The sequence below is a fragment of the Biomphalaria glabrata genome, chromosome 13 (genome assembly GCF_947242115.1).
Source record: "Biomphalaria glabrata chromosome 13, xgBioGlab47.1, whole genome shotgun sequence".
In the NCBI taxonomy this organism is placed as follows: Eukaryota; Metazoa; Mollusca; class Gastropoda; family Planorbidae; genus Biomphalaria; species Biomphalaria glabrata.
The window spans coordinates 18,518,591-18,540,321 of record NC_074723.1 but is presented as its reverse complement, the minus strand read 5'-3'; the positions used below and the strand labels follow the sequence as shown (position 1 = coordinate 18,540,321).

Genomic DNA, 21,731 nt, shown 5'->3' with positions numbered 1-21,731 from the left:
TATGTTAGCTTTAATTAGTTTCATTATCATTATGTGTTAAGTAGTTCTCTCCTTTTAAATGTGCTATGCCTGTTGTTTCCATTTTCTTATGTAGATATTACATTGTTTATGTATTCACTCTGCAGCTGTCTGCTTACTTTTTGGGTTAAGTGTTCAATTTCTATATACTTTTTATAAACTCTTTCTGCCTTAGTTACTTTAAATTTTCCATATAGTATAGGTCTATAGGTTTTACTTCTGTTTACAAAGTTTCTTTAATCTATTTTTAAACCAGCATTTATTTATTTTGTTTGATGTGTATTTAGTTGGTATATGATTGTCTATAATGTTAAAGACAGTTTTTAATGAAATTCCAGGGGTCATCGACCTTGAATTTTTTTCACTGGAAATAAATGCTACTTATTGCTAAATGTTACTGTATAGGTGCAGTTATTCTCCTTACATTGTTGAAATCTTTTTTTTTTAATCTCCTACTATAAATTCTCGGATCAAGTTGAAATTTCGTATAATTATTCATAATTTTTTATAGAGTCTAGATCTACATGAATCAATTAAAAAAATTCGTTATAATAAATAAAAAATGTATATTAAATAAATATTTAAGGTACTTTCCTTGGATAATTTTTTTAATGATTTTTTTTTGTTTGTTTTTATTTTGCTTTTTTATTTCGTTTCCTTGTTTCGATACATTTTATTTTGACTATTTACTCAAGAACCGTTACTCTTACCTTATAATCTAGATATCTTGATTTATAGTAGATCTAGATTAAATACTTAAAATAGTAAATATATACTTAGATCTATAATCGAGATAGATCTATAATTTTGTAAGTATACATACACACACAGTGACAGTACTGTCAATATTATAATAATAATTATTATATGAATAGTTGAGTTAGTAAGTTTAAGTTAGTCTTACTCTTCTACTCTCGTGTCTCTAGTCTAGTCTCACTTTTACTTTTAGCCCTGATCATCTCATGCCTGGCTTCTTATTCTTAGCACTTCTTAGTCAGTGCTTAGAGTTAGAGTAGACGGCTTAGACATAGAAGCTTAAGTTAGTAAGTAAGGCTACGTTTTAGTTTAGGCCTTACTTAGTCTTAGCCTTAGCATTGTTAATGTTACAGTGAGTTTTTAATCTTAAATCTAGATTCTAGATCAAGTAGAACTTAGTAGAAGTGTAGCATCAAAATGATCAATCAACAAGCATGTATAATAATAATATTATATTTAAATTATATAGATCTATATATATATTATTATATATATTATATATAGTAATATAGTTATTATAGTATACTATTACTAATATACAGTGACAGTCTTAAATGTAGTCAACTGTAGACTAGTGTAGATCAAGAATATATTTCTTCTTTTTTCTAGAATATTCTAGATCTAGAGACTAGATTTATTTAGATGAAATGAGATCTAATTACTCACAGTAGTGTAGTAACCTACTAAAGTACTATACTCTATACTATCAGTTCTATATCATCTATCATTGATCAGTCAAATCAGTGTATTAAAAAATTGTATGTATATAAATGTAGTATATATATACTCATACTGACAGTTCTGCTAGCTAGATTATTCACTCCTGAGTAGATCTAGAGTCTGTTAGTATAGAAGTGCAGATCAGATCTAGAGCTAATCTAGTCTAGAGTCAAAGTCTAGAATTAGAATTAGACACAGTGCAGTAGATCTAGATTTAGAGTAGTGTGAATTTCAAGCAAATTAAGCCCACTGACAGCCATTTTCACATTTGACCTATAGATGTTGATATCTATCAAATCTATGTATTCCTCATTCTTTTTTCAATCAAAATTGATATATTTAATATACATGTGTAATTTCCGCATTCAGCTGGCATATTTACGTCTCTAGGGAGACCTGGCAACCACTGGCCAGAATTTTTATGTTGTCCAGGCACTGGATCAAGAGAATTAGATGAATTACAGAAATGGGAATGCTTAAATTTCTTGCATGTCTTTCCACCCAGAAAAATGTCAGTTATTAAGAGTAACAAAAAAACTAAAGCAAATCAATTCCACTTATCTTATTCATGGTAAGCCAGTAACACAGACTAAAATGCAAAGTACCGAAATGAAAAACTGTCATGGAATCCCCATATTGATGAAACTATCAAAAAATCAAAGCATTAGGGTTTATTAAAAGAAATTTCTATAAATCAAATAAGAACATAAAACTAAAATGTTATTTTACCTTGGTTAGGCCAATAATAGAATATGCATCTTGTGTTTGGGACCCCCTCAACTCAAGAAAACATTAAGAAACTGGAAAAGACACAAAATAGAGCAGTGAGATTCATAACAAACGAATATTCACATTTGACTATAGTAACACCTTTAGTAAAATCACTAAATTTAGAAAGCCTTCAGGATAGAAGACTTAAAATTAAAGTAGCAATTATACATAAAACACTGAACCATAATCTTTAAAAAAAATTAAATAAAATACTCAGAAAGACACAAAGATAAGACACATTCCTCGTTCCATATGCTAGGACAAATTTGTACAAGTGCTCTTCTTCCCTAGCGCTATTAGAGCATGGAATAGGTTGCCTGAGCTAGCCAGGAAAACCAGTGACTTGACAGAATTTAGGTAATTGGTTAATATGCATGGCGCGTAGGACGTAATCATATTCTTTTTTAAAGTGACGTTTGCATCATATAAGATAAGAAGACTAAAAGTATATTTACAAAGGGGGATAACCCAGTTGATTTTTAATATCGCCAACTTTAAACTGATAGAAAGAGAAAGAAAATAAAAATATAGAAATAATAGCGCTGTAGAGCAGACTCACAGACCTATATAAATATCGCCAGCATTTGTTTGTAGTTGCTTTACAAAGATGTTCATTGTACGAAATGAATAATTTTGATGAAAGATTGCCATTCATATATTTCAGATAATGTCATCTGCAGAGAAAACTGCCAACCCACTAGAACCTTTTCTGTTGCTACTAAAAGATGCTAAACAAGCAGGCGCTGCCAGTATTGTAACCCAGGCTATGGGTGCACCTAATGTCTTTGTATTTGGGGAGATTCTTCATTTGCCTAATGTTCAAGAGGTTGATATCACCATTTTGCATATAGAATTTGTGAAATTTTAAAATTGTATTTAAATTAACTACTTTTTACATCTTGATTTAATATATTTTTTATCAGCTAGCAAATGGCCCCCATGCTGCTGTGTTCCAGTTGTTAAATGTATTTGCATATGGAACTTACAAAGATTACAAAGGTCAGTCTTTAAATAGCATTTATTTTTTTTTTTTATTGAAGTTGTTGTTTAAAACAAATAAACCTATTCGTACTAAAATTTAAGGAATGTTTATATATATATAAAATGCTTTCTATTAAAACATTTGCTCCTTTGTTTTCTTTCTCAGCAAGTACAGCCCAGTTGCCAGACCTCACAGCAGCCCAGCTAACTAAACTCAGGCATTTAACAGTTGTGTCCTTGGCAACGAAAACAAAAGTAATAATACTTTGATAGTCTTTTATTTTAGTAGCCTGTTGTGATTGCAAGATGTAAGACCCATAGTCTTGTCAAAGAGAAGTTAATGACATGGAAATAAACCATAGACTTTCTTTGATGTATTTCAGAATAGGTTATAGTTTGATAACACAGTGATTTTTATAAATGATAGAATGAAAAATCTGACCTCCTAACTTTAATAATAGAATATCACTAATTATGCACTTTTTTTTTTAATGTTATTAAACTTCCTCAGTAATGGTCTAACATTCGTCATTCATTATGCCAATGTATTGTGAGGAAAAGAAGAGTTGATTGGGTGAAAAGCCTATGAATTCAGTAATTCAGTTGTTGTTGTTTTTAATTTAAAAACCAATATTCTGCTTAATATGAATTTTATGGGAGTCAAACAAGTACTGAATAATGCTATTCCCATATTTTAATTGGGTTTGTTTTGTTGTATTTTTTTTTTTTTGAGAAAAATCCACAATGTAAAATTGTCACCTTGTTATTTATGAGTTTTTCATTAGTTTTTCTTGTAAGATAAAAGCTTTTAAAAAAAAATTGGAAGCAATTTACATAAATACATTTGTATGAAATATTTTGGTTGCTGTATTCATATATTATCAATATTTGATTTTTTTTTCAGTGCATTCCTTATTCTGTTTTATTGGATGAATTGGCAATTGATAATGTGAGGAATTTAGAGGTAGGCCATATAGTATACAAAATGATTGTAAATTGTGTGTTTTAATGTCTTGATGGCCTGCACATAGGGATGCTGTAAATGTTAGTTTTTTGGCTACTAAAAGAAATTAATGATATTGTAGTCTTACAGTAGTCAGGTGTTTTTGTTTGTTTGTTGTTTTTTTTTACTTAAATATGTAAGGTTGTAAAATGTTGCAAAAAAACAAAAAACAAAAAAAAATTTTGATTTTTATTAATGTAATTATTGGATAAGGAAGCATGTATTTAATCAGAAACAGCTGCCAAGGCCTAATGTGATGTAAAATTATAATTTACATTTTGACATTACCATCTTTCTATGAACCATCATCCCATATCCTATTGTTTTTAAAGGTGTGTTTTATTAAACAGTTTTTTAGGATCCTTTTAAACTACTTCATCATCTATGCTCATCTTTTTCTTTGTGATATATCATTAAATTCTGATTTCCCTAGACTGAAATAAAACATAATGCAATCAAATCAGGTTCAATCATATTTTTTTTCTTTGACAGACTAATTCAGTTGAGTGAAAGCAATTTTAATTTGACAAAGCTCGTAGAATTTATCTGATGTTTCATATAACCATGCGTCTGTATGTTTTTATTACAAAGCAGTCTGCTGGGCCTAAGAAACAGTTCAATATCATTTAAATTTTGTTAGAATCAAGTTTATTTGAGAAAGATATAACCATATTAATTAAAAACTACTTTTGTTTGTCACTCTTGATTCAATTTCAGTATTTCTTTTGATAAACTTTATCTGATAGGATCTGATAATTGAAGTTATATATGCTGACATCATTCATGGAAAGCTTGATCAAAAGAACCAACAACTGGAAGTGGACTATGCTATAGGAAGGGACATACACGACAATGCATTGACAGAGGTGGTCAATGTTCTACAGCAGTGGTAAGCTGTGTGTTTTTAATGCTGAAGTCTATGAAAAAAAAGCTGTCTGAAACATTTGTCATTTCAAAATAAGTCTGCCTGGAGCGCTAGCTCAATAGAAATGCATCTGTCTGGAACATTTCTTAAGTAGAATAAAATGTTATTTCTTCTCTAGTAGTATGTAGAAGGGCAGAGGATAGTTGAAATGTTCTATATTTTCTTTACCCTTTAAAAGCATAATGGCTTGTGGAATTACAGAGGGCATAATTATTGTTTGGCAGTTGTGGTGGGTGGGGGTCCTTTTCTTAACCCTTTTGGGGGTTGATTGCATGCCAAAGACAATGTTTTACGAGTGTTTTTAATAATAATAAAAAAAAAAAATTTAAAAATAGTTGCGATTAATTATGAATTTTAGAAAGTGTTTAACATATACTTTGAATTGCGCTAAGTTGTTGTGTATTAATCCATACCATGGCAAACAAAAGATACTTTACAGGGTTTGTAGTGCTCCCAAAATCTTCTAAAAAATTTAAAGTCTCCTAAAATCCTAAAATTCTCCTAAAAATTGCCAGAATTCTCCTAAAATTTTGTCCTGTTTTGAACTTGTGATTGAAAATGACCTTGGCTCAAGCTCTAAAGGCAGTGCAAAAAATGGTTGTTTCCTTTCATTGTTACGTCTGAAGACGCGCTAGATTTAGTGTGTAGTGACTATTGTCTATAATTAGAGCAATTACCAGCCTAATGTGTTAGCTACACCCTCCCAGCCCTCCCTCACCTAAAATATTCTTGTTGTAACAGTAAGAGTGACTTCACCTGGAAAGACAGCTAGAAATAGTATCTAGTGAAGATAATTCGCACCTAACCAGAAAAGTCCGTGAATTTTAGTCAATTTAATGATCTCGATAATGTCTACATTGCTCTAGATTCTAAATTTAAGCTAAATCACTAGAATCTAGAGAAGATAATTCGCACACAACCGGGAAAAGGTTGCAAATTTTTGTGACTTAGATCTAGAGTCTAGATTTATGGTAGATTCAGTGAGGAATTCTCACACAGCCGTGAAAAGTCAGCAAATTTAGTGACTTACATCTAGACTCTAGATTTACGTTTAATTACTAGAATTTGGTGAAGATAATTACTAGATTTAACCCTGTGAAGCCGTAAAAAGTGCGCAAATTTTAGTGACTTATATTTAGAATCTATAAAGTCTTTTATAGATTTCAGATCTACGATTCAGTAAAGATAATTCTCACACAGCCATGAAAAGTCCACAAATTTTAGTGGCTTAGATCTAGAGTCTAGATTTACTGTGAAGATAATTTGCACACAGCTGTCAAAAGTCCGCGAATTTTAGTGACAAAAGCCAGGGAAAGTACATAGATGTAGTTGAAAAAGAAATTCTGCTTGAAAAAAAAAACGCTAATAGGTCTAATACTCCCCATCCAAAAGCCATTATTTTGTAAGCAAATGTCAACTAAACATACAAATGAGCCTGTTCATTGTCCATTGTTCAGCAGTTGTGTCAATTATCTCTAAAAACAATCTTTTCTGATAATCTTTGCCAGTAGTATCATGAACTTTTAAATCATCATAAAATTTTTTCAGTTTGTTAAAATATTTTAATTCTTCCTTCTCTATGTCACGTTTGTAAATCTTCAACTTTTTCTCAAATGCTGTTAAGATGTCAAATGCCTGATCGACAGATTTTCCGAAACCTTGCAACTTCGTATTAAGTTCATTTAAATGGGATGAAAAATCTGTAAAAAAAACAGTATTCTGATAAGCCAGTCAACATTTGTCAATTCTGAGCAATTTTGTTTGTTATAATCCATAAAGATTCGAATTTCATCAAGGCATTCCACAAACCGTTCCAGAACGTGACCTCGGCTACGTTGTTGTACATTAATAAGCCAGAGTAACTGGACTGAACTTCATTTAGCAGCTGATCAAATTTTCTCTTATTCAAAGCACGGGCAGTAATGCAGTTTACGGTTTTTGTTACACATTTCATAATGTCTTCAAGTTCCTTTAAGCCGTTTTTTGAACATAGGGCTTGTTAGTGCACAATGCAGTGAAAAGTTATTAGTGGGTGTCCAACATGTCCTGTAAACAAAGTGGTGAAACCTGCATCCTTTCTAGTCATACTTGGAGCACCATCAGTTGTAACAGAAACTTTTTTTTTTTGAGATCTACACCTGCATTTCTGAGTTCAGTCACAACAGTTTGACATATATCTGCACCTGTTGTTGTCATTGGTAAAGTTGCTAATTGTATTAGTTCTTCATGTATTTCATTTCCTTTGCTATATTTGGCAATGATGGCCAGTCTAGCGGACGATGTCACAGTTGCCATCAATACATTTATATCAGAATAATTACCATAACATGTCATTCTCAAAAATAAAAATGTCAGTATCAACAAAATGGCGGAAGCTAAGGAGATCTCGTTCAAATACGAGATTTGTCTTGAAAAAAATGTATTATGCCCAATGCTCCTCAAATGAAACACAGTAATATGAAAAAAAATATATGGAATATGATCCACTAGCGCTTCTTCCATATTATTTACAGTTCTCGGAAATAATTGAACGTTATTAATTATGGTAATTTGAGATATCCGTGATTTTTCCAAAAAACAAATTTCTTAATATCATCGTGGTCGCGTGCCACACAAAATCATTTCGCATGCCACCTTGGGCACGCGTGCCATAGGTTCGCCAGCCCTGCCTTAGTAGATACACATAGGAACTAAAAATGAACATTTCCATCACAAAGAATACACATTATAAAGGCATCTCTAAGAATGTTTCTTATTTTAACTAATGGAAAAGCAATCATTTGTAATGTTCTTTAATAAATCTTTGAAAAAAAATGGTTGTTTGAGGTTTTGGGATGACAGTCAAGTTGTTACTTGAATAAAAGATAACTTTCATTAAATTTTCTTTGGACATACCACAGCTGATGACATTGTTTCTGTTCTGAGTGGGATGTTGGTCAAATATTTATTATTACCAAAATCAAGTAACAATAATTGATTTGATAAATGTTTAATGTATGTTTTACAATATATCACATAAACTGATGACACCTATCACATATAATATATATATCTACACATACATCATACATTTCATCTTTAAAAAACCTTCTAAAATTTTGTTATGGAAAAGTGCTACTAACCTTGACTTTAGATTTTATTAAATTCACTGTTTTGCTTTCTTTTCACTGTAAATATCTGTTAATATACCTTTTGAGAATCTAATTCTAGGACTTTCAGTTCTAGTTAGGCAATGCATCTCTTAACAATAATTGTGTATTTTCTAATAGGTGTAATGGATGTGAAGGTGTCTTAAAAAGTATAGAGGAACAGATCATCAGAGCCAATACATTCAAAGAGAAGCAAAATCAACAGCAAGCAGCTTTAGAGGATGAGGTAATACATTAAGCTCAAGACAGACTCAACTAGAGACAAAACACATGTTTACGAAACATCAAACATCTACAAAGTCTTCATGTCTTAGCGCTGAATGTCATGATGTCCCATCTGTTCTTGCTATAAAATCTCTTTACTACATATCTCCTTGACAAATAATTACAAAATTAACATTTCTCTAGCTTGAGAATATATTTTTTCTTTTGTTGTTTTAATGCTAAAAATAATTGCTTCTTTTGCAATTGTTCAAAAAAATGTTTAATTATTTCAAGATTTTTCCATAATGTGATGAAGTATGCTAAGTTGATTTATATATTATATTTGTATTTTGCAATAAATTAATATTGACAAAACTAATGTTTGCAAAATTTAATAAGCCTACAGTTACTACCTAGAGAAAAAAAAAAGACCATTTCTAACTTTTCTTTACTGAATCATCCTACAACTTTTTAAAGACTTCATTAGTCATTGTTTAGTTCTGAGGTACACACTAATGGAAAATATTGTGATTTTGTTTTCCTTTCTGAAGCTGAAACTATTGTTAGTGTTTTTGCTTTTAAACATTTAGATCTTCTTCTAGACGATTTCAGTGTCATCACTGAAACAGAGGTTCAGTATCAAGTCTTTGTAAGAACTTTACAACTGAAGACATTATGCCTTTTTTTTTAAGGATTTTTTTTTGTTTTTTATTCAAGATGGTCAACTTAACTTTAACTTAGCATATTGCTAGCACTTTTGTTGCATGGCAGTTCTATATAATTCTACTTTTATAGATGTAACTGTTGCTATAACATTTATCCAGTTTACACTTTTTAATACAAAAAATCATATTTTTTTTCATGCAGTATGTATTTTATTTTAGTTTTAAAAATGGTTTAAAAGTGTAGAATTTAGTCCAGAAAATAGTCCTCATCTTTTATTATCTTTGACTGTTCTCTTCAATGGATACTATCTTTGTTTTCTTCAATGGTTATTATCTTTGTTCTCTTCAATGGATATTATCTTTGTTCTCTTCAATGGATATTTTCTTTGTTCTCTTCAATGGATACTATCTTTGTTTTCTTCAATGGTTATTATCTTTGTTCTCTTCAATGGATATTATCTTTGACTGTTCTCTTCAATGGTTATTATCTTTGACTGTTCTCTTCAATGGTTATTATCTTTGTTCTCTTCAATGGATATTATCTTTGTTCTCTTCAGTGGATATTATCTTTGACTGTTCTCTTCAATGGATATTATCTTTGTTCTCTTCAATGGATATTATCTTTGTTCTCTTCAGTGGATATTATCTTTGACTGTTCTCTTCAATAGATATTATCTTTGTTCTCTTCAATGGATATTATCTTTGACTGTTCTCTTTAACTGATATTATCTTTGACTGTTCTCTTCAATGGTTATTATCTTTGTTCTCTTTAATGGATATTATCTTTGTTCTCTTCAATGGATATTATCTTTGTTCTCTTCAATGGATATTATCTTTGTTCTCTTCAATGGATATTATCTTTGACTGTTCTCTTCAATGGATATTATCTTTGTTCTCTTCAATGGATATTATCTTTGTTCTTTTCAGTGGATATTATCTTTGACTGTTCTCTTCAATAGATATTATCTTTGTTCTCTTCAATGGATATTATCTTTGACTGTTCTCTTCAATGGATATTATCTTTGTTCTCTTCAATGGATATTATCTTTGTTCTTTTCAGTGGATATTATCTTTGACTGTTCTCTTCAATAGATATTATCTTTGTTCTCTTCAATGGATATTATCTTTGACTGTTCTCTTCTATGGATATTATCTTTGACTGTTCTCTTCTATGGATATTATTTTTGACTGTCCTCTTTCATTGATATTATCTTTGACTGTTCTCTTCAATGGATATTATTTTTGACTGTCCTCTTTAACTGATATTATCTTTGACTGTCCTCTTTAACGATATTATCTTTGACTGTCCTTTTTAACTGATATTATCTTTGACTGTCCTCTTTAACTGATATTATCTTTGACTGTCCTCTTTAACGATATTATCTTTGACTGTCCTCTTTAACGATATTATCTTTGACCGTCCTTTTTAACTGATATTATCTTTGACTGTCCTCTTTAACGATATTATCTTTGACTGTCCTTTTTAACTGATATTATCTTTGACTGTCCTTTTTAACTGATGTTGTCTGTGACTTCCCTCTTCAACTGATATTCTCTGTGACTAATGTTTTCTAGGTTTTGAACATCAAAAAGACGATAAAGACAACCCAACAACAGGATCTGGATGAGGCCATGGTCACTGATAGCAGGAGTGATCTTACTGCTGACAAAAGTTCAAAGAAAACAACAAAAACTAAAGGGTAAGTGTCTCTTCTAGTTTATATTCACATCTTAAGTCTCCATTCTCTTTCTAGTCTTTTCTTTTTGTCAAACAATTGAGCTGGTCTTAGTTATCATCAACCCATCTATGAGGTATTGCCTTGTGTGACAATGTGTCCTAGTAATATAAGTAATCTCATTTGCTTGATCAATCAATGAACTTTTCTTTGTTAATTTCCATTCTGTCAGTCAACTTCTCAGATTTCATTTTCTTTCTATGACATATTCAGAAGAATGAAAACCTGATCCTAATTTACCCCCTCCCCCCTTCCACCTATAATTTTGTACAACCCTAATTCTATACAGAATTCAATTAAATATAATGTGCATATAAAATAGAGTATTGAGCCTTTGGGCAGACTGGTGGGCTCTTTATAAATCTTGGTCTGCGGCTAGTCTAGAAGATGGAAATTCTGAATGTGCATATAGTCTTATATTAATAATATTTTAAAATTTTACCATAATGGCACTAACCATCTGAGTACATGTCACATGGTTTGCTTTTAAACCTATTTGCCATGTCTTGGTTGACTAGATCTAATTAGCAATCAGGGATCATCTTCACTCCATTTCAGCTGAACCTTTTTTTGTTACATTTTTTTTCCATAGATTGAGGGGAAGCAATCCTGGCAAGTTATGGAAGTAACATGTTTAATCCACTTTGAATTAGTCTGAGTTTCAACCCTGATTTGGTGTCCGTATACATGAATGTTTTTGTACATTAAAGAAAATGGCTGCTTAGAGCCATATGCTATTCCTTCTGTACATAGACTGAGATTTGTGGTGCTGAATGAGAAAGTGGAGGAATGTACAGGAAGTGTCTTGTGTTTTTCCTTCTAATTGTGTTTATTTTGATCTTCATTGACTTTATGAAAAGAATTAAATTAATTGGAAACAAAAATCTTGTTGTTTTAAAGAAGGGTTTGTATGAGTTAATGACATGAAATCAATGGGCACTAAATAGTTTCAAGTCATTATGTATCTTCAGACAGCCATTCTCTCTTTTAGACAAAATATACATGCATTCAATTATATTAGAATTCCTTTTTCTTTAATCTAAAAATTATTTTTTTTCTCTTCACTTTTGTCCAAAAAATATATGCAGAACTCCTGTGCATACTTCTTACAACTAAAATATTATATGATCTTTTGAAATAGAGACCAAAAAAACAGAACATCAGAGACTTCGACCAACTTATCAGACTTACTCTTAAAATTTTGAAACAAAATCAACATAAAAGAAGTCTCAGAAAATAACTATTTCATTTTTACATGCTTTTTAATACAGCAACAAAAAAAAATCAATAATTAGCTTATACAAACTTATACTAATGGAAAGAGAGAAGAAATGTTTGCAAAATCTGGCAAGCAGACATACTCCAACACATCTTCTACTTTGTAAGAAGGATACAATCCTGTTTCACCAGTACTTAGTAATGTTCCTTTGGAGAAACCATTCCAGTGGTTACCCGCAGTCTCGATTAGATCACCCTTCCTTAACTTTATTATCTTGTTTCCCTCGAGGTCCTCACCCTCCTCATTTGACTCCATGGCCCGGACCAGGTGGTGTGTCTGTCCGCCGAAGTAGTAGATGTCGTCCAGGGAGCGAAACCAGTTTGAGGCGTCACCGTGCATTGTCTGCATCAGCTCGTAGGCCAGCCGACACACCTGGGAGGAAAAGGTGCAGACCAGGAACTGCGAATGGGCGAGGAAGAAAATGTCTGTGACCAGTCCCTTGAAACCGTCCATGCTGTTCCTGTCCATTGAAATGTTCGGGTTGTGAATGAAAGTAAAATTTGGATATGATAATCTCGCCTCGTCTATCAGATTCTCATCTGACGCTAAGAAAACTTTCCTCTTTAAGACTGGAGTTTGAAGGTTTTCATAATATTGTTCCACATACTGCATGTACTCCTTCAGTTCGTGATACGCCGCCTCGACTGAAATTAGAAATTTGCTTCTTTTTTATTGTTTGATATAAATAAAAAAAAACACTAATTACAAATAGATTATTATTTAATTGGTTAATTATTTTTTGTATTGATTCTTCTTTTGTCAGGTCAAAAAATAATTGAGCAAAATTTCAGCTTAATCCAAGATTGGGTGGGAGGTATAACGTGTACAAACTTTTTACCAGACAGACACAGTTGATACAAGTTTTATAAAAATAGTAAATACATGTATTTGTTTTAACAAAATTAACCGAAGGCCTACAATCCTTTAATAAAACTATAAATAAAACTTCTTTATCTGTAACAAAGTCATAGGCACTTAAAAAGTTTTTCTAGTTTACTTAATCTTCAGACTCCAATCCAAAATCTTTAAAACTTGGCTCACAAAGATTAAAATTATATTAAAAAAAAACAAGGTTACAAAGTTTGTGTGGAAACACAAACTCAAAATTGGCCCCCGAAGTTATCCACCAAGGTAGGCTTCAATATTTTCAGAAAGAAAATCCGAATGAAATTCTATCAAAGACAAATGACAGATAAGTATGGAGAAAGAGGGTTGACAGATCTTGTGTGGTGCCTCAGCGGTCCAGCAGATCAAAGGATAGGTGAAAGTGAATGTAAAGTTTGATGTGAACCTGGCCTAACTGATGCCTTATAATTGATCTAATTGTTTTCAAAAGGTTCAATCTCATCTTCTTTTATTTTTTTTTCTCTTATACGAATCCTCAATTTGGATAGCATATGGGTGTGTTTATTATAAACTAAAGTAAATGCAGTTTACAAGATTAATAATTAACTTAAATTATGTTTAACTTATAATGCATACTAAATAAAAAATTTTTTGTTTAAAAAAATAGAAAACATTTGTTTGTATGTAAATGTAGTACTTAATATAACAGAACTTACATAACTTAACAATACAAATATAAAAACAAAAATCTTTGACAAAAAAATTACAACCTTTTGCTTAAATGTATTCAAATATGGGATAATGTAGTCTCCCCTACTAAAAAGCCTCAAGTGTTTGAGTGTTTAATAGTTAGTAGTTGTAAAAGTGGTGTATTTTTATGAAAAAACTGCTTGCATAAGTGATTTTAAAAATTAGATTTTTCGCTTTTCGGAAAAGAAAAAAGTAGTCGTTGCATCAGAACTTTGAATGGCCTAAAATATTGTGGTGTCGGATTTTCACTATCTTTTCTAGTTTACGAGATCTAAACGGGACGGACGGACAGACATTTCACACAAAACTAATAGCGTCTTAATTTTCCCCTTTCGGGGGCCGCTAAAAATGGCTTTACCATCCTTTTTAATCTCTTAGGTACAGATTCTATTTAAAATACCTAATATTCCGTTATGGAATGTCCCGTGAAAATTTACTTCTCTTAGGCCTATAGACTTACTTATTTTATCTGTTCGACGAACGTGTATTCCAACATAAAGACCTTCCAAGTCGAGTCTCTCTGTTAGTTCATTTAGCTCTTGCTACAAAGACATGATAAACATGAGCAGTTAACATCCAATCAATGTACAGTTAAATTACGAAATAACTCAACAACATTACAAACAAAATTATTACAGGTATACTTATACCTGTTGGAATCTGTGAACTAAACATTTTGACTTTCAACTATGTAGGCCTATATGTAAATTTAAATATTGGAACTACTACAGAAGTAAAAGCTCTGACACGAGATTAAGAAACAAATATAAACTAAATGCAAGGAATTGAAATTTCAAACCTCTAAAAGATACGAACAGATCTTTTCACTTTTTCGTGCATGATCTGAATTAAAAAAAACAACACTTTGTTATACACTACTTTGGCAGTATTCCTACCTGATATTCAGGTGTTGGTCTCATAATGTAGGCTGCTAACTGCCCGACCCACCAAGCCGATGGATTTCCGTGGAATAAATTTAGTTTTGGAGCGAGATCTGCAGGTATAGCCAAAGGCATGATCTTCCTGGCTTCCTCAGAAACTTCCTCAATAATTACATGCCGTAGTACACGTTCTTGGCTGCGAGTCCCCTCCAACTTTTCCATGACAGTGATATTCTCACTGGCGCACGTCTCGCTCATATCCTTAAACGGTTGCCTCTCGTCGGGGCCGCTTTCGTCGGAGATTACCATCACTCTACCAGTTGCGTAGGCCATAATCAAGCACTGGACGTAGTGGTGGATAACGCAACCAAAGCCGCACGGCTTTAGTGGGCAAACGATGTATTTGGCCGCAGAACAGTTGGGCGGGTTTTGAACAGCGCTCAGTCTTCTTTGGACCCTCTCCCCAAGTTCCAGTGACATAGCCAATCTGTCATTGTCGAGACCGTCTGAGCCACGCAGGGTATCAAGGGCGTGATCAATAGATCGTTTATATCCTCGTAAGGTAGTCTTGAACTTAGACACAAGCGAATCGTTCGCGTCTGTCGACCTTATTATATTCTGCATCGCCCAAGAGTTCGAGACTGTAGCTTTATCAACTTGTTTCTGAGAGAATTGATAGGCCTCCACAAAGAGCCACAGCTCCCGCACAAGGGTCTCGAGCTTCCTTCGATTCTTCTCTTGCTCGTAGCTCATTCTTGATAAACTAGTTGAGAGTCTTCTAGTGAGCTCGGCCTCGACAATTTGCTTCCTGAGCCTCCGTCCAGCTCCTGATTTGTATCTTTCGAGATCCTTGAACACCATGTCGACTCTGTTGAATATGTCCCGATAAGCTCTGGTCACTTTGTCTGTCCTGGAGATGTCTTGCAACTTTAGATAGTCAAGTCTTTTCAGAAGCTCGTTGTTTTTAGCCTGAAATGTTCAACACAATAAAAATATTAAAGTATTCTGGTAGAATTGAGACACACAAAATACATTTAACGGTATACTCGGGGGACATGTGAGTCATACATAAAATGGCATACTGCTGGAACTGAGTTAAGAAAATTAAATATTTCTAGGTATAAACAAGAAATATGTTTCAGTGTCTTCTTGTATGTAAAAGTAAAATTCCCCTTTCTGACCTTGTGGTCCCTAGGGCAGATGATGTAGAGGTCATCTGTTTCTGTGGCCCACGGTTAACGAGGGTGTCTTGTGGCCAGCACGACGACCAACAATCTTTACTTTTCCCCAACTAGTGTCAGGCTAGAGCTCGGTGGTCTCAGAGGCGCCAGAAGATCCCGAAATTAAAAATCTCAGTCCTCACCAGGATTCTAACCCCGGTTCGGAAGCCAAGCGCTTTACCGCTCAGCCACCGCCCCTCCCTTCTTCTATAATTCAATATTTTTGTATAAGTATTTTGATACTTCCAATGTCAGAAGTCTTTTTTAGTATATGTCATGGGCGTAGCCAGGGGGGGGGGGTTTGGGTTAAAACCCCCGAAATGAAATACCCCCCCCCCCCCTTGGGGATCGGAATTAAAAAACTGATTTTTTCCTTTGATTTTGTTTATTTTAGGTGAGATTTTAATACTAAACCATCACTTGCCCCAGCACAGCCAATGGATTTTGAGTTTAAAACCCCCTACCAGGGGGTTTTGAGTTTAAAACCCCTTACCAGGGGTTTTTGCAGTTAAATCCCCTCTCTTCTATAAAACAAAACAAAAAAAAAATGCAAACGACAATCCCCAAATTCCAAGAGCACAGTTAAGGAAGATTTTGATTTTAAAACCCCCTCCAAAAATAACGATAAACCCCCTCTTTGATATGAAAAAGAAAATTACGCACTCAAAATGTTATGAGCGTAGCTAAATGGGTTTCGACTCAGTTTTGAGTTCAAACCCCCCTTCAGCGGGGTTTGAAGCTAAAAATACCTCTTCAATATGAAAAACAAAAGCAAATTATGCACTCAAAATGTTATGAGCGTAGCTAAATGGGTTTTGACTCAGTTTTGAGTTTAAACCCCCCTTTCAGCGGAAACCCCCCCACCCCACCCCCCCCCCGAAAAAAATCCTGGCTACGCCCATGGTATATATATATCTTTAGTTAAATATTATCCTTTTGAAATAAGTTTTTCTGCGTTTTAATCATTTTAAAAATATTATAGACAAATTGTATCAGTAATCTAACCCTAACCCGCGCCATAAAAAAAAAGAGAGTGGGGGGGATACGAGACAAGCACTTGCCCAGGCTCCGCTCACTGCTACGGCCGTCTCTGGGCAAATAAGACTTTTATATATATATATATAACTTGAAGGTCTCCAAATCTTTGCTGCTCATTAACATCGTATAGCCCAGACAAGGATTCAAACTCGTGATCCTGTTGTTGTTTTTGTCCCAATTTTCCATGTACAAACTGAATAGAAAGTATTAAAAACGCAGTAAGATAAAAGCTAATACCTCAATCGTTTGAATTGTATCCTGGAGTTGACTAATTGATTTATCCAGCTTGTCGGTATTCAACAGAAAGTACTGGCCTACAATACCAAGCGAGTACACCATAATGGCGAGGAGAAGAATGGACTGTCTTGAGCTGAAGTTGTGTTCGGTACTCTTGAGACTATCAGATTCTCTTCCCATGGTGTTAGATGCAGTGACCCACTGCAGATAAACATAAAACGTGTAGGCTCCTTGCTTTAGAGCTTAGTAGATTGACTAAAAGACAGATAGTATAACATTACTTTTTCTCAGAGACAAACAGGGAAACATAATGTGAGACAACTACTTAACTTACAGACGTTACTTCAAAAAAAGAATATAATAAAGTCCTACGAATTTTATGTGACAATCTAGTCATGAACGTTAATCAGTGACTTAAACTCTACTAAGTCGTTGGTTTTCCTTTCGGTTAGAATTTTTTTTTCTTTGACAATTATTTCTTACAGCTAGTTTAAATGTTAGTGCAAGGTTAGCTGAGAACTTCTCATGATTAGGCCTATCGCAGTAGCCTACACAATTAGCAAAACTGGCTTAAGATTTGTATTTCTAGTTGTTGTTGTTTTTTTTTAGTGATTGAGATTCTAAGAAAGAATATATATGTATATTAGGATCTCAATTTGTAAAGGTTTTAAGAAAGAAAAACAAAAGTAAAATTTGACTGTCCAAGCCTTAGTCCCACGCTGTTTCTCTTTCTCCCCATGCATATCTCATATTTCCATATTTATAATCCTAAGGGCCCGGATTCATTCATGTATCTACCTACTGACTGACATATCACTAATTGCTACCTTCTGTGTGCCTATTCTGTGTGCCTATTCTGTGTGCCTATTCTGTGTCCCTTTTGCAACTAAGCACCTTTCATGATCGAAACCGCCACGGTGAAATGTAAAGATTGCGTGCGATGTTTAATCGTGATTTAGACCCGAAATGGACTGAATACGTGTTTTTGTTTTTGTGCGTAAGAATGTATGAAAACAAACTGAAATGTAAGTATAACTTTATTATTTTGAGTGTTGAGGATGGAAGTAAAAACAAAAGAATTCTTGGGTGAGAGAGTTTTACGACGCCAGAGTAATAACAAAACAAAAAAAAAAAAGCCGTCCGACCATAAGCTATGAAATGCTTAAATATTGAATTACGAATCCGAAGAGATGTTATCGATTGCATGTAAAATCCTTTTTTTTTTTTTGAGTGGTAACAAGGAAAGCTAGTAAAGTGACCTTATAACTAGTAGTCCAGAAGCATGTGCTTGTGTGTGGGGGGAGGTCGATATAAACGGGTCGTTGTAATTCAACGTAACCAACTAGAAATTACGGGCCAAAATACATGTTACAGGAAAGTTAAAGTGGGGGTGGGGTTACAGGCCAAACTACATGTTACAGGAAAGTTAAAGTGGTGGTGGGGTTACAGGCCAAACTACATGTTACAGGAAAGTTAAAGTGGTGGTGGGGTTACAGGCCAAACTACATGTTACAGGAAAGTTAAAGTGGTGGTGGGGTTACAGGCCAAACTACATGTTACAGGAAAGTTAAAGTGGGGGTGGGGTTACAGGCCAAAATATTAAGTGAGCATTCGATGCACAGGATACCATATTTAAAAGGCTCATGCTTGCCAATTACATGAAACAGATTATAAAATGAAAGTTTTCAAGGGCGAAGCTGGATGTTAAAAGTAAACAATGACCAGCCCCCCCCCCCACCCCCCCAAAAAAAATACCATAGAGCCTATTATAAAATTTCAAAATAACTGAATAGCAGAAGTATCGTCAGATAGTGTAAACAAGACTGTTTGTTAAGACGGAGATTTTTTTTTTTTTTGGGGGGGGGGGGGGAGGGGAAGAAAAGTGATATTCGAATTTACGGGCCGGTCCTAGTTATAAAAGGGAGGTGTCCATGGCAAAATAAACAATATAAAGCCTGGGGCCAGTGGCGTAGCTAGGGTGGGGAAGCAAGGGGGATAATATGAAAATCCCCCCGGGGGCCCCCAAATGATGGACAATTTCTAGATACGCCGCTGCCTGGCACACGTCAACGGGTGTTTATCACATCTTGTTACAAGTCTGTAAGCTGCTGTAGTGCTTTCATAAAACCCTTTTACTGCATCCTTAATGAAACAAAATGTGGTTTATGTTCTACTTGCTTTCATGAAGTCAGCTTGTACATGTAGTTTGAGCACATTTTCAAGCCAAGAGTAAGCACGTATTTTTAGGCCATCAATAAAGCCGGTTATTGGTCATTTTTCTGACATTTTGTCAAATATTAGATAATATAGATATTGGCATATACATTTTTGGGTCACCTAGTGGTTCATTTTTTGTTATAGACATGATATTGGCAGGTCTCTATTCTTATGGTGTGTTCTCAGTTCTCCACGTGAAGATTCGATGGGCGGATTGCATTCAAATAAAGCTAAATCTATATCTGTCTCTAGACCCTATCTTAAAGGCAGCCTGGTTGTGTGGTAAGCGCTATGGACTGTCAGTCACTGTCGATTCGATGGTCCCGAGTTCCAACCCTGCCAGCCTCCATCTTCAGCCGTCATGCGGGATATTTGGGCTAGGATGTAATAATCTTCAATCTGAATGAACATCCGAAACATGCACACAAACACACAAAAATAGATTTACTAATTTAAATGATAAGAGTCTAGTCAAGATCATTTTACGCTCAGAGCTTTGTAAAAGCTGCAGTGGATTGCAAATCGATCTACGGTAAATCTAATTGAAAAAAAATATTACTTAAGGTTTAAGATATGATTAGATCTAGATTTATTTAATAATATTATTAGATCTAGATTTACTTAATAAGTATAGCCTACAAATAATGGTTGGTAGATCTACTACAAGCGAAGCATCCAAGAAAATGGAGTCCCGGATGTTTGATTCAAGTTTGCAATAGTGCAGGAAACAATTGATTGGAGATTTCCACCATAAACTAAACAATGCGAAAGACGCTAGATTTCATTTAATTATTGCCATCTCAATGAAAGCCACAAAAGTAAGAGCCTAGAAAATGTCATTCGAAAGTTCTTAAAAGTGCACAAAAATAATCATATAACTTTTAAAACCTTAGCTTATTCACACGTCGTTTATTCTGTAAACCATATACACCAAAAAAACACAGCAATTTATGGATTTGCCCCCATGCCCCAAAATCTGTGATACATTTTCATTAGAGATTTTCGAAATCAACAAAACAATATGAAGTAACTAGGATTAGCGTATCCTTTGCCCGCAAGACACTAACCACAAACAGAAGAGATTTGTATCAATAATTCTGTAACTTTATTAAGCCTCGCAATGAGCCTGTACACCGGATACACCAAAAAAGCTTGCTACTCTAGGTTCTACGCCATGTATGAACATCTCGAATAGCTACCAGTACGTATCAACTCTTTCTAGGTTTATGTACTCAGGATACAACAAAATCGCTGACTAGTTGAAGTTATCCACAGGGCCGGATTTAAAGGGAGGGCAGGTGGGGTTACTGTTTTGGGAAGTCAACAAGAAAGTCCCCCTCACCCCCCCCCCCCCCCCCACGAAAGAGTTGGTTTTTTTTTGAAGATTCGGGTCACAAACAATTTTGTTTATTAAGCTTATATCAACTCACTCTGTCTGTCTGTCTGTCTGTATGGTAAAAAGTTTGCAAATGTTATTAGTCCCACACCCAATCTCGGATGAAGTTGAATTTTTGCTCAATTGTTTATTTTACTTGACAATACAAGAATCAATTAAAAAAAAACAATTAGTAAATTAGCAATCGGTTATTAATTATTTTGTTTGGTATCTCGAACTAGGGAAAGAAATGGCCATTGAATGAGGTGGTGGTATAAGCTAAATTAGTTTCCTTTAAAGGTCTCCGCTTTAAAGTAAGTTTAAACTAAATAATAGTTAACTAAACAATCTTCTATTTTTATAAACGCCTCACTAGCAAAGTGGTTAGGTTGTCGGCTTGAGAAGACTTGAGTCATAAGTTGAATTCAGGTCGTTGTCCCCATCCCCCTTTTAAAAAAAATAAATGCTTGTAAAAAACAATTACGATAAGAAAAAAATTGACACAGATATCACTTTCTTCCTTCCCACCCCCCCCCCCCATTTTCCCCAACTGGTCCAGACAAGTGATTGGATCATAGCTTTGTTTAGTGCATTAACTATAGGACAGATGCTGTTAGTGTTAATTTTATATTTGGTAGATAGTTAACGAGAGTATCAAGTGGCCATTACAACGACAAACTGCCTTTTCTTTCCTTAACGTTCCTAATTAAGGTGAATGGAAATAGGGGCGCACTAAAATCCAGAAGCTCAAAATTCCATTTTTCACAGAGATTTGAACCCAACAACGCTCGGTTCGGAAACCATTTGCTTTACCACTCAGCCACCACGATTTCCCCCCCCCCCCCAACTATGTAAGTATGTGTGCTTAGTGTTTTTTGGCATGGCTGTTTACTAATATTTTTTATTAGATATAAACTATCTATGTAAGAATGAGTATATTTCTCTCATTAAAATTACTTT

The 21,731-nt window shown here is 33.9% G+C and overlaps 2 protein-coding genes across 4 annotated transcripts; one reads left to right on the top strand and one right to left on the bottom strand.

Moving 5' to 3' along the window:
• Positions 1–684: 684 nt before the first annotated feature.
• Positions 685–11,812, top strand: LOC106059622 (COP9 signalosome complex subunit 7a-like). Of its 2 annotated transcripts, none has more exons than XM_056008800.1 (9): positions 685–827; positions 2,930–3,091; positions 3,189–3,264; positions 3,413–3,501; positions 4,151–4,210; positions 4,996–5,138; positions 8,444–8,549; positions 10,768–10,892; positions 11,521–11,812. In XM_056008800.1, exons 2-9 carry the CDS (start codon positions 2,933–2,935, stop codon positions 11,555–11,557), a joined length of 795 nt encoding a protein of 264 aa, XP_055864775.1. In that variant the 5' UTR covers positions 685–827; positions 2,930–2,932; the 3' UTR covers positions 11,558–11,812. The 2 variants fall into 2 exon arrangements, with proteins under 2 accessions (XP_055864775.1, XP_055864776.1); XM_056008801.1 differs by lacking the exon at positions 685–827 and adding an exon at positions 2,500–2,622.
• A 359-nt stretch (positions 11,813–12,171) lies between these two features.
• On the bottom strand, positions 12,172–20,172 carry LOC106051137 (alpha-(1,6)-fucosyltransferase-like). 2 transcript variants are annotated; one of them, XM_056008797.1, is made up of 5 exons: positions 20,036–20,172; positions 17,180–17,380; positions 14,700–15,653; positions 14,264–14,345; positions 12,172–12,851 (listed from the first exon to the last, which is right to left on the bottom strand). In XM_056008797.1, exons 2-5 carry the CDS (start codon positions 17,357–17,359, stop codon positions 12,235–12,237), a joined length of 1,833 nt encoding a protein of 610 aa, XP_055864772.1. In that variant the 5' UTR covers positions 17,360–17,380; positions 20,036–20,172; the 3' UTR covers positions 12,172–12,234. The 2 variants fall into 2 exon arrangements, with proteins under 2 accessions (XP_055864772.1, XP_055864773.1); XM_056008798.1 differs by having other exon boundaries at positions 20,018–20,086.
• Between the last annotated feature and the right edge of the window lie 1,559 nt (positions 20,173–21,731).

Coding starts and splice junctions, on each gene's coding strand:
- LOC106059622 (XM_056008800.1), top strand. CDS start 2,933: ATGTCATCTGCAGAGAAAACTGCCAACCCACTAGAACCTTTTCTGTTG. Junction 3,092..3,188: donor ATTTGCCTAATGTTCAAGAG/GTTGATATCACC, acceptor ATTTTTTATCAG/CTAGCAAATGGCCCCCATGC. Junction 10,893..11,520: donor AAAACAACAAAAACTAAAGG/GTAAGTGTCTCT, acceptor TTTTTTCCATAG/ATTGAGGGGAAGCAATCCTG.
- LOC106051137 (XM_056008797.1), bottom strand. CDS start 17,359: ATGGGAAGAGAATCTGATAGTCTCAAGAGTACCGAACACAACTTCAGC. Junction 15,654..17,179: donor ATACAATTCAAACGATTGAG/GTATTAGCTTTT, acceptor TGAACATTTCAG/GCTAAAAACAACGAGCTTCT. Junction 12,852..14,263: donor TCGTCGAACAGATAAAATAA/GTAAGTCTATAG, acceptor TTCTAATTTCAG/TCGAGGCGGCGTATCACGAA.